Source organism: Gossypium hirsutum, chromosome A10, assembly GCF_007990345.1.
Source record: "Gossypium hirsutum isolate 1008001.06 chromosome A10, Gossypium_hirsutum_v2.1, whole genome shotgun sequence".
Classification (NCBI taxonomy): domain Eukaryota; kingdom Viridiplantae; phylum Streptophyta; class Magnoliopsida; order Malvales; family Malvaceae; genus Gossypium; species Gossypium hirsutum.
Genome location: NC_053433.1, coordinates 99,284,945 through 99,298,310, shown reverse-complemented (window position 1 = coordinate 99,298,310; position 13,366 = coordinate 99,284,945). Strand labels below are relative to the sequence as shown.

General features: G+C 36.7%; 1 protein-coding gene and 1 pseudogene across 1 annotated transcript; one reads left to right on the top strand and one right to left on the bottom strand.

Moving 5' to 3' along the window:
* Positions 1-9,692: 9,692 nt before the first annotated feature.
* On the bottom strand, positions 9,693-10,522 carry LOC107895968 (major allergen Pru ar 1-like; annotated as a pseudogene).
* Positions 10,523-11,021: 499 nt separating this feature from the next.
* Positions 11,022-11,624, top strand: LOC107895967 (major pollen allergen Bet v 1-E). The gene is made up of 2 exons (XM_016821149.2): positions 11,022-11,217; positions 11,311-11,624. Exons 1-2 carry the CDS (start codon positions 11,037-11,039, stop codon positions 11,607-11,609), a joined length of 480 nt encoding a protein of 159 aa, XP_016676638.2. The 5' UTR covers positions 11,022-11,036; the 3' UTR covers positions 11,610-11,624.
* The last annotated feature ends 1,742 nt before the right edge of the window (positions 11,625-13,366 follow it).

Below are 13,366 nucleotides of genomic sequence, written 5' to 3'. Positions count from 1 at the left end.
TTTTCTGTATCGTCGAAGGCTCTTACCACATTTTGACATGTCTTCATGTAAGAACCGTTAATGGGTAATCTGTTCAATGTAGACAATGGTAGAACATTCAAGGCCGATCCATTATCGACGAGCACGCTTAGGAGTGTGTACCCCTTGCATCGAGTGGTGACGTGTAAGGCCTTAGTTGACCCCCTACCCCCCGGTGGGATTTCATCATCATTAAAGTAGATGAAATTATTCGCACTTATGTTATTCACCAATCGGTCCAACTTGTTAACCGATATGTCATAGGTGACATATGTTTCGTTGAGAACTTTTATTAATGCATCACGATGTACCTCAGAACTCAGAAGTAGAGCCAATATGACATACGAGCTGGCTGCCTACGCAACTGCTCGACCACGCTATACTCGCTATGCTTAAGGAACTTTAGAAATTCCTTAGCCTCCTCCTCCTTTACTGGCTCCTTGACAGGCACTTCAGCCTCTTTCTCTTTCTCCGTACTAACATTCTTTGTTTTTGTGGGCTCCTCTCTGACGCCCATTGTATCATACCACTTCTCACTCCATGTATGGGAACCCTCAACTTGTACATCCTTAGACGTACTGGCTATACTCTCATCCTCTGGCACTGTCACACTGCAGTCATAACTCCATGGTACCCTCTTGTTATCCTTATAAGGGAAAAGGGTTGGCTTATGGATAATGACCTTAGGCACCGTTTGTGCCCCCACTTCATTATTCCCTAGCAGTCCTTGGCTGGCTAGTTCTTTTCTGTTCATCCTCCAGCACACATACTTGTTTTTTACAAGAGCTACATTCAAAAATTTGTAGTTCTTTGTTGTCTATAAAGCCTTGCACCAAGACCTTGAATTCTTTGCAATCCTGAACTTCATGTCCTTCTTTGTCATGGAACTCAGCATAGTTCCTTGTTTCTCTTCTCTTGTTTTTAGAGGTTAACATACCTCTCTTCATCATCTCCTTCCAAATCACCTTCATAGGCATCCTCACCTCAGCAATATCTTCCTTCATTCTCCTTTCACTGGCTTCGCCAATGGCATTCACTCATTGATCGCCATGATTTGGCAACGGGTTTTCAGTATTAGGAGTATTATCGAACTTCACTACCCCCATCTTAATAAGCCTCTCTACGGCCTTCTTAAAACTGGTACAGTTTTTGATCGAATGCCTCGGTATTCCAACATGGTATTCACATTTGGCGTTCGTATCGTACCATTTAGGGTATGAAAGTTGCAGTGGTTTCAAATGAAAAGGAGCTATTGCATGCGCATTAAATAAACTTTGATAAAGCTCCTGATACGTTACTAGGATAGGTGTAAATGAGATTTTCTCAGAATTCTATCTCGAACCAGATCCCTGCTTTTGAGAATTCTGTTGCCCAACTGTAGTTACTCTGGGCTGACTAACTGTAACCGCCTTTGGATTATAATTACTTGTATTGTTCACCTCATTATCTTTTCTCCGTGGGGCCGATCTTTTGGTAGTTTCCCCTATATCTTACCACTCCTTATGGTATTTTCAACCATTTATCCTGCCATAACTATATCAGCAAAACTCTTGGTGGTACTTCCAATCATGTGAGTAATGAATGGGGCCTTCAAAGTGTTAATGAACAGCATAGTAGTTTCCTTCTCCAAGAGCGGTTGTTTAACTTGCATGGCGACCTCCCTCCATCTCTGGGCATATTGCTTAAAACTTTCATTAGGCTTCTTTTCCATGTTCTGCGAGGTAATTCTATCAGGAGTCATGTCAGTCACATGATTATATTGCTGTATAAAAGCTTGCGCTAGGTCTCTCCAAGAACTGATCCTTGCACGACTCAATTGATTATACCACCTTACTGCTGCTCCAACCAAACTGTCTTGAAAATAATGGATCAATAGTTGATCATTGTTTACATATCCAGTCATCAGTTTACAAAACATAGTGATATGAGTCTCAGGGCAAGTAGTCCCATTGTACTTCTCAAACTCTAGCATCTTGAACTTATGGGGAAGTACCAAATTTGGGACCAAACTCAAGTCTTTGGCATCGATTCCCTGACGATTATCAGAGTTTTCTAATGCCTTAAACTTCTCCTCTAACCATCTACAACGTTCCTCCAATTGCCTTGATGATTCGAGTCTCATTTCTTCCCTCTCAGCTACATCTAGATCGGGGATAACCGGATTGGCAGGATTGTCTCCAGGATTGAATCCCGAACCAGTTTGAAAGTTCATGGGTATTCCAGCATCGACTTGACCCTGTTGAGGCCTTATAGTGATGGACGGCCTTCGAGGATATGCTTCAAATTGAGTTTGCACATGGGGTGGGGTGAAACCCGGAGGATGATCCTTATTATCTCCTTCAGTGATGGTCATAGGGGCCTTTCCTTTATCCGTCGCCCTCTTCAGCAACTGAGCCATCTCATCCATCATATTCCTTTAAGCCTCCAACATTTGATCCTTCATCTCTTGTTGGATTTTTGCCAATTGCTCCTATAACTGTTCTTGCATCTCTTTCTGAATCTGCTCAAGCCTTTGATCCATATTCTTTGACTTAGCGCGTGTATCGTAAGGAGGTGTTGTTTCCAGATTGCTTTTTTCTTACTCTCTCTTTCTCCCTAATAATTTTAACTAATTAGGGTCTTTCTATAAACTTGAATACATATGATGTGATGAGATGCAAATACATGAATGCTAAAAGATATCGATTCTGATTCAGTTTCTTTTTAGAAAATGTTATTTTAGAAACAAAAATCTTTACACAAAACGGATTACAAATACGCCTTTGCCCTCAGGCCCAAGGTTTTAACCCTGTCCAATAGCAAAGCTAACTCTAGACCTCTATCTGACACTAACTCATATTTTGTACTCAATACATTAGCTTGTGCTGCTAGGCCTTGTAAATGATCAGCAACCTCTCAAATCTGGACTATAGCTTCTCCCATGAGATAATCCCTATCTCCAACTTGATCCTGAAGATGGTGAAGTTCTCCCTTCCATTGTTCTTCTCTTTCCTCGAGCTGCTCAATCCGTAGCTCACAGTCCTGTAGTGCTGCTTCCAACCCTCCAATATTGTGCTTCATTTCCTCAATCTTATCCAAGCTTGCCTTTAACTCGATAGTAGAGTTACGACTTCAGTGATGATGAAAAGATCGTCCAAGCTCAGCCACCTTAGTTTTTAATCCTTGATTTTCCTTCTCTAGGGCCTGATTATGCAACTGCATCTCTTGGAACTTCTTCTCCCAATACTCGGCTTTGGCTCTTTCTTCTTAAATCTCTTGTTGCCACTGCTCTGAAGATCTCCCTAATCTGACCCTTTTCAACGTTACCTGGGCCTTCTTGTAGTGCGTCTTTAAATCATCTCAATCTTCCTCGATCTTTCTCTTTTCCTTTTTCACCTTCTCGACTTCCATCTTTTGAACATCGACGTCGAGACTCAAGCACATTTTTTCCTCTTCGAGCTTCTCAATCCTCTTTTCAAGCTCCAAATTCTTTCTCTCGAACTCTTGCTTCATAACCTCTAACTCTGATGGAATCACTCGTAAGCTCTCCTCTAATGATCGAGCCACCCCCAAAATCGGCCTATGGACATTATCGTTGACTCTCCTACTAAACCACCCTTTATACTCAAGGGATAACGTCGAGCCTTCGGTCAAGATCTTCATACAGAAAGGCTTCTTCCAAGCCTCAGAAATCTCTCGCATCCTCTTCTTATAGTGATCTCCTTTATAAGAGAAATCACTCTGAGCTAAACCCTGTGTAGCCGGTACGAACTGCCTCGCTCAATATTGCCTTAGAACAAGCAATGGTAATCAAAACTACCACAGCGGTAAAAGACTTCACTAGGAACCAACTATGGAGCCTTCCACATAACATCTTCCTCTCGAAGATTCTGAAGAATGTCTATCCACCTCTTTTCTGAAATGTCATCTCTCCAAGGCATGTCTACTGCTTCCTTTAAGGGAGAATAACCCTCAAAGAATACTCGACAAAGAACCTTATCAAGCTTCCAAAAGTGGCTATTGAGCCAGACTAGCAACAATTGCGCACATCCAATAAATCTACCCTCGCCAGCCCTCTGACATGCACTCAAAGATCTAAATGTCTCAGCTAGGATTGCTGGTACCGGTGTAATCTGCTTACCAATGCGATTGAACAAATCCGCGACTGCCTCATCTATGTGCACCAACGCCTTTGGGAAAATCACCATGCTATAAATACTCAAAGCTAGGACGTCGACCCTTTTCTTTATGTCTGGATGTGTCGATATCAAATCCATCAAAACGGCCCATGAAATGCACTTACTATCACCCTTTTGCTGCACACGAGCTACAGCCCACTGCTCACTCATCCCAGTAATCATCACCAACTTCTTCGCAAAAGTTGGAAGGCTAGCAGGCCTAACATAAGCCTTGTGACCCTGAATCCTCGCGCAACGCAGTAAATTCGTATACTCCTCTAAAGTAGGTACAAGATCAACATCACCAAATGTAAAGCAACTATAAGTAGGGTTCCAAAACTGTACCATAGCTCGAAACAAGTGCCTATCTACTTTGACGTCTAGCAAATAGGGAAGGTCTCCATAATTTTGATAGAAAAGCTGCTTAGCCTCGTCATCCCATTGGGCCCAAATGTCTCTCAACTCCTGAAACTCATTCTGTGTCGAATTAATACGGGTGAAGTCCCATAACTCTGATGTATGCCCCTCAATGACACTATCTCCTTTCTCTAACTGGGTTTTCTCTGACCAGGTATAGACAGAGGCATTGTCCTCCACTTTATCAAGATATTCGTTCCCCATTACAAAACTTTCTAACCCAGAAATCGAACAGTGAATTGATACCTTTGAATGCAATGATAGCAAAACAAAATAAATTAGTATCGTATAAAAATATAACAAACAAACACTTATAAGGGTAGTTTACTAAAAGTTATCACCATAATCCCTAGGGTAAGCGCTTAAAGTTCACTATATGAGTTTCAGTTCTAAAGCGAGGGTACCTGAACCAGCAGATTCCTCGGTCCTCATCCATTATAGGCTCATATAGACCAAGTTCAGTTCAGGGGGACACATTTCCCTATGGCCATGCGGAGATGTAAATCTCACGAAGACATAGGTACAGTATCTCGGAAGCAATCCACTAGCTCATACGGAGGTGAAAACCTCACGAAAGCGTAGCTTCTCACTCCCACTTAAAGGTGCGACCACAGCGGTCATGCAAATGCAATGTGCGAAATCAAAGTAACAACATATGCAGCAAACACATGTAAAATAATCAATATTTTAAAATTTTCCAAACTTTTGACATTAAAACACAAAAAATCAATTTCTTGGCTTGACTCTCTTATAATCCCCAGCGGAGTCGCCAAGCTGTCGAAACCCTCTTTTAAAAGATGAAGGGTATTTTTGAAACGGGAGTCACCTCTAACCTTTTTAGGTGTGATTGGATCACCTTATAAAATATTTTGGTCTACGAAATTATGAGAAAACAGGTTCGGGAGTCGATTACGTACGAGGAAGGATTAGCACCCTCGCAACGCCCAAAATTGGTACCAAATTGAATAATTTTTCCTTAATGTCAAAAAATTTGAAAGAATTTAGAAATAAGATTTCTTTTAAAACCGTAATAATTTGTGTTAAAAAGAATCAAGATTCCTTCGTTTCAAAAGAATATAAACATCACATCCAACATGATTGGGCACGATATTCTTAGACTTTCATAACTAAAATCATCTAGTGATTTTCAAAGCTTATTTAGAAGGATATTTTAGGCATTTAGACAAATGGGAAATCGTAACCCAGCATGTTAGGGCACTACTTCCCGAATTCCTAATTACCAAAAAACATTGCCTTATTTTTTAAATTCTTTTTGGATCGAATGAAATATAAAAGTTCTTTAAAGTGATTATGTATTTAACATATTACAAAGGATCAACATTAAATAAATTATCCTACATGATACCTACTTTAACAATACATGCAAATATGATGTAAAAAAATGATGGATAATGGCATAAATTACACAATATACATTATCATTTTATGCATATATGATCATAGATAACATAAATATACACATTATCATTTCATGCAAAAATACAAAAATGGCGAAATAATGAATATATCAATACAAATTAAACATACATAATAATATTTAATGCGAGTATATTCTTAAAATAACAACATAAAATGATCAACTTTCATGCGAATATATAACAATGAATAAATAACATAAAAATAACAAATAGTTTATGAGATGAAATTAGCATATTAAAACAATATCTAATAAATACAAAAAAGGATAGAAATAAAAACAATAAATAAAAAATGAAATATATTAAGCAATATATAACTAATAAAAGAATTTTTTTAAAAAAAATAAAAATATAGTAGCTTGATATATTATAAAAAAAATAAAATAGTGTGTTAAATTGGAACAAAATTTAAATATAGACATTAAATATAATAAATATATATATGTTAGTTTATAGTAATTTACAAATTTAATAATAAATAATGAAATAATATATAATAAAGAAAGATAATATAGGGAATAATATATAATAATATATGATATGTAATAATATATATATAAATAAAATATAATGAAATATAAATGATGTGATAAAATATCATATAAGGATAATACATATACTATTATTTAATAATAATTTAAAAAATTTAAAAATTTTACACAATTAATAAATAATAAAATAATACATAATTTATAATAGAATGAAAACACAACGAATAATATATATATAGTAAAATATATAATATATACTAAATTTATAAATAAAATGTGTAATAATATAAATAATATAATGAATAATATATAAAAATAATATATACTATTTTATATAACTAATATTTATAAATATATAAAGTATTTAATAAATTATGAAAAAATATTTAAAATGATTAGAATGAAATAAAACTAAAGTTTTAGGGCTATTAAAAAAGATAAAAGATTTTAGGCCTAATTGGAATGCGCCCAAGATTACAAGGGACTCACTGGGCAATTTTCCCTAATCCCAAAACGGCGCCGTTCTTTAGAATGAATTTTAATGGCCATCAGGGCTAAATTGAAATAAAATATAAAGGTTAGGGCCAATTTAAAATAAAAATAAAATGAATTTAAAAAAAACTAAAGATGCAGGAGGATCAATTGGGCAATTAGCCCCTTTAAAAAAATGCGTGGATCCTACTCGGATCTCGGGTCAACGCGCGGATCCTGGATCTATACGATGCCATTTTGGTACTTATCAGATTAAGTAAGACGACACCGTTTTGATTACACTATTTAAGCTAGTTTTATAGCCTGAAATTCATTCCAGAAGCCCCTTTAAAAAAATTGAAATTCTCTGAAATGAGAGAGAAGAGGGTAGTCCGGGCTCCGATCTCCGACTATGGGGCAGCACCTGCATACGCGCCACACTCGCCGTCGTACGCGGTGATCTGAGGATTAAAAACCTTCGTCCTTTCAAGCGAAACACAGGTAACCTCTCCTTCCTTTTAAACCTCAACAATTTTTTTTGCAAAAATAATTCGTATGCGCCTCGAAAAATAAAGAACAAGGTACAAGATTAAATCATCTTTGAGAAACTACTTGTATCTCTCTGAATATTTCCGTATATCTGTTTTTATTTCTTTTTCAAAAAAAAAACCCCCTTTTACATTGTTTCCCTTCGGGCTTTTATAGCTTTATACAATATATTTACAGATTTCAATTTTATTTTCTTGCCATATTTGTTTCGTCTTTGTTGTTTCTTTCCTTTTTTGTAGGTAACAGTGAGGAATCCAGCGGTAAATGCGTCGATTACGGCGCGAGATGGAGCTGGAGTCACGGCGCTGATGGCGGGCTATTGGAACGGCGCGAGACGAAGAGGCACGACAATTGGGCGTTTGCGGCGCGAAGCTTCTGGAAACCCTAGTGTTTCCAGATTCGATTTAGGCACTGGGCCTTGCTAGTTTGGGTCTGGTTTGGGTTTTTGGGGCTGTTGGGTTTTAGGTGTTTGGGCTAAAGGTGTAACCGGGTATAGGTTTCCAGGCTTTTAGGGCCAGTTGGGCTACACTGAGTTGGGTCAAGGGTGTAACGGGCTAGTGGGTTTAGGTATAACCAGGTGTAGGCTTATTGGGTTAAAGATGTAACCAGGTTTTGGGCTTTGTACATGGACTGTACAAAACTATTATTTTATTTTTTATTTGTTTTTTATTTATTCTTGGGCCCGGGTAAATTTAGGTTATTACAATATATATGTAATTAACACATAAAAATATGTCGTTTTAGTGTATTATCAGGTAGTGTTCTGTAGAAAAAAGCCATACGAATGAGGGTTGATAATTAATTAGCTATGGACATCTAAAATTAAATAGAATTGTGGATAATGGATAGACTTGACCCGGATTGGAAATCAAATCAGTGAAGCAGTCAAGCCTGCTGCTCAATTTTGAAGCTAAATTGTCCTATTAAGGGAGACCCCAAATTCAGTTAACCAGAAGCCCAACCATCCATGGAATAATTAAATAAAGGGTCCCTAGACTTTAAAATAATTATGGATGATGGAACGATGCATGTCATAATGGTGTAGGCGTCAATCTCTTCTTGGGCTTTGTTGATAGGATGGAAATCCTTAGTAAACCTAACCAGATGGTAGCCCTTGAAACTGCCACGCACCGAAAAGTATTCAAGTACCTTCTTATGGATGAAGAGGTGCAGGGTTACAAGGAGTCGGACTTGGACAATGGTTTTGAAACAGGGGGAAGGTTCCAAGCCTTTGAATGAAAGCTTCCCCTATGATGTAAAGGACGTAATTGCCCAAATCTTCCGAGGGGACATTCCGGAGCCCTGGAATTTTTTGGAATTCAAAGAAATAATCTAAAGGAAGTGGATGGGAGATAGTAGAAGGGAGGGAAACGAAATATTTGCCCCTGCTCCCTCCGGATGGTATTCATTTCGGCAACATACATGACTGGGATGATGCTGAAATTGACGAGGAGGGAGGGAAATGGAATATATGCACTTTGGATACCAAAGATGGGCATGCAGTTGTCCAAATTATTAGTTAGCTACAATCAAAGCCAAATTTTTATCAAATATTTATCTTTATTTCTTATATTGGGTTCTTATGTTTTACTAGTTTCTTTTATCTTAGCTTATTTAAAAAATACATATAAAGAACCGCCAACTTTCAAAATAATAAATTCCTGTGTTGATAATTAGCTTCCTATTATTAGTCATGTACAACTATATTTAATGGGCGAGAAATGAAAGGAAGCATAAAACAAGAGTGAAATCCCCATAAAATGATTTTCAATTGACAGTTGCAATTGTCTGACTTCCATTTGTAATGTAAATATTATACATAGTGTCGTAAGTAAGTCTCTTTGTAGATTGTAGCTATAAGTAAAAGCTGAAAACATATGGCTACATCATGATTGCAGTGTTGCAATTTTTATTCTTTCTATTCGATTTTAAATACTAATTCAATTACCAAAAATAAAAAATGTTAACCTCGAGATTTCGTTGACACAACGGATGTATGGAAGAAAATTTGTAGAATGTTTGTAAAATATATACCGGTTAAAACCCAGTTATTTTTGCAAGTTTATATGTTGATTTTATTTCATTATATATATATAAAAATAATACAACGTACTCAAACTCTTTGAGTATAATAAACATAAAGATGATCAAATCCTGACGACCACCACTCTTATTAATATAACAATGGAAAGACAAATTAATATTTTAGTTGCAAGCATCGGGATTTGCCAAGAGGAAAGCTTCAATGGCCTTGTAAACTACCTCACTCCTTTGAATGAGAGCCTTGATTTCATCTTCGGTGATTACATAATCGCCAACGGTGTAAAATTTGATCGAGCTCTTGCAAACACTTCCTCCGCTTGCAGCAGCCACAAATTGGTTCTCATAGCTGATTTTCTCAAGCTTGTCCCCCAAAGGTCCGCCTTCAATCAAGCTGTAACTGTATGACAAATTGTTTTCATCATGTCCTCCAATCATGTGCTTCATATATTGGAATGGAAGACCTAAGGAAATAAAATACTTATTATCCGACATACTCATGTCAAACAGATACCAAAAGAAGAAAAGAGCTAAAAGAAAGTGAAAATTAAAGAAGTAACTAACCTTCAACAAAGTTGATCTTTACAATACTTCCGGCCTTACCATCACCTTCGAGCTCAACACTTAATTGCATGAGGGGCAGCCTTGGGGTAAACCTTGGCACCTTCAAGAACAAAGGCCTTGAAAAGCCTGGTTGGGGCGACTGGGGAGGTTACCTCAAACTCATAAGTGACAACACCGATTGTTCTAAAGCTATTTGGAGTTTTGTAGTCTTGTCTTTGAGCTCAAAGAAAAGAAGAAGAAATGAATGGATGAGTGAGTGAGTGAGCGAGTGTTTCGATGTGTGGGAAGCTAGAAAACTATGACAGTATTTATAGACTGAAATTGAAACTTAAGAACTTGATTATTTTACATATTAATTACCAAAAGGAGTTGACATGGAAAATTTCATTTATTTCTTTTCTACAAGTTTTCTCGTCATTCTGACAAAGGATTAATTTCAGCGAAATGAACAATAGTACAAATTTAATTTCAGGTTAATTCGATTCCACCAGAATTTCTATTTATCGATTAAAATTTAATTCTAAAATATATAATTACTAATAAAATATTTTTAAATATATTTAAAATTAAATGAATATCTAATATATGTTATCATTATATATTTCTTTTTTTTAAAAATACATTTTGAAGAGATATAAAGCAAATAAATAGGAGATCACAAACTGATAAAATATTTAGTCACCAATTTGCGATTTAATAAGTTCTGGCTGCCTCATTTGACTAGTACCAATTCAATGAATATTAATAACAATGTTGGATATAAATCCAATTAAAAGATGAGAATAAATATTAGTCTATAAATAGCATCTTGGTTCTCAATCATCTCACACCTCAAACTCTCACTCAATCATCCATTTATTCTTTTCTTTCAACTCAAAGTCCCAAGAATCATGGGTGTTGTCTCTTATAACTATGAGTCTACCTCCCCAGTCACTCCCGCCAGGCTTTTCAAGGCCTTCGTTCTTGAAGATGACAAGGTCTGGCCCATAGCTGCCCTTCATGCAATCAAGAGTATTGAGGTTGAAGCTAATCCTGGCCCTGGAAGTATCGTAAAGATCAACTTTGTTGAAGGTTAGTTCTTTCATTTTTTTTTTCACTTTCTATGGTCTCTCTGCAATGTGGTCAACACAAGTATGTCGGATAACAAGTATTTTATTTGTTTAGGCCTTCCATTCCAATATATGAAGCACCAGATTGGAGGACATGATGAAAACAAATTTTCATACAGTTACAGTTTGATTGAAGGTGGGCCTTTGGGGGACAAGCTTGAGAAAATCAACTACAAGAATAAGTTTGAGGCAGCTGTAGGTGGAGGAACTGTTTGCAAGAGCTCGCTGAAATTTTACACTGTTGGTGACTATGTAATCACTGAAGATGAAATCAAGGCTCTCATTAAAGGGAGTGAGGGAGTTTACCAAGCCATTGAAGCTTACCTCTTAGCTAATCCCGATGCTTGCAACTAAGATATAGGTTGCTTTGAATTTTCATACTTCCTTTAAAGACGGGTCAGATTTTAATGTTGTGCTTTTGATATTTTTTTTTTCATCTTAAAACCTAAACTGTCATCTGATTGTTTCAATAAGAGTGGTGGTGCTCATTGAGCTTTGATCTTCTTAAGTCATTTTCATTATAGTCAAAGAATTTGAGTTGTATTGTAACACCCTCACCCGACCCAATCACCAGATCCGGGTGCGGGCATCACAACAGAACCTTATTAATGTTTATACTATGATCTTACAATTTCGAAATCAAACTTTATTACCTATTAATAAATTAACTTACATCATATACATAAATTTCTAAATAAAGTTCGTTGTCTCTACTCCACTCTTAAGGAAATACATAATTACAATATATTCACCCCTATGGCAGAGTTCCTAAGGGTGCTCCCTTCCTATGTGCTTGACTCTACTTAAATGAATCTTCGATTCCAAATGATCTGGCTTGGTCCCTCCTCGAGTCCCTTATTATGTATATCTTGCACTAGCAAAACAACCATCGTAAATTCAGATGAACTTAGTGAGTTTCATCATTACACGAAATGTACCCCGCCTTGTCGGGATTCAATTAAATAATAATACTTCCTTAATGGTTTCCCCTTAAAGTGGAATAGTCCTAATAGACATTTTGTCATTCGATGTATCCTTCTTTGTTGATAGGTTCTAACTCACCTCTCGTTTCTTTATGAACTAACTGGAATATGTATGACAAACCACTAGTTGTTAGAGTTTCTCAAAAACGCCCATGACGTTTCGTAATGGAGGATCCTTATCTATGATCCTTGGTTATACCAACTTTAGTTCGCCTTTACACCAAGCACCGCTAGTGCATCAACTCTCCACAACAACTCCAAAAAATTGACTAGCTATAAATGTCACAGCAATAATGTGCAAGCATACACTGTCGATGCAAGAATAGTAGACAGATGTGGATGGCTGTCTTTTGTCTATTAATGTCAGTGCAAAAACTAGATAGTAACAAGATAAATTGTGAGGATAGTTGTCAAAGAAATAACTCAAAAACAATAAGATAAAAGTATGCTATGGATAAACTGGGATCCTTAACATGAATCTTCAGCATTATACTAAATACTTACAAGGTATAAAAAATAGGTGATTGTAAACACAATAAAATTTAATCTATATCTTACCAAATGCCACTATTTTATTTAATCTGGGACTTAACCATGGACATTAACCTCACCTTTCGATGATGGCAATATGACACTATTAAGAACAAGTGGATTAAATTCCTTTAGTCCATACTCAACTTCCACTGAAATACTTATTAGCTTTAACTGCCACTGCACCTTCCAGTGTTAGTCACTGGAATAACACTTCCGTGTTTAGAACAGTCAAACCACCAAGATTAAACAATAAAAATAAGATTTAATAAGATAACATTTAACAAAGCATTCATTGTACTTCTATATAGTAGAAAACATAGAGTTCACCAGCGTTTTCGAAGAAATGAGAAAAAACCGAATGGAGAATACTATTCCAAGGCTACTCGATTGAATCTCTCCGTTTCCCATTGTCCTGTACTTAGATCTCCTTGTCAAGAGTGGATCTGCATCAGTCTTCACGTTGGCTCACGCAAAGGAGGCTCAAGTTGCCATGGCCGCAAGCTTCAAAATAAGGTAAGAGAATGGTGCTTCAGCAAAAAATCCTCCCCTCATTCTTCTCACGTTATCCTTTTGTGTTTTCCTCAACAGTACAAG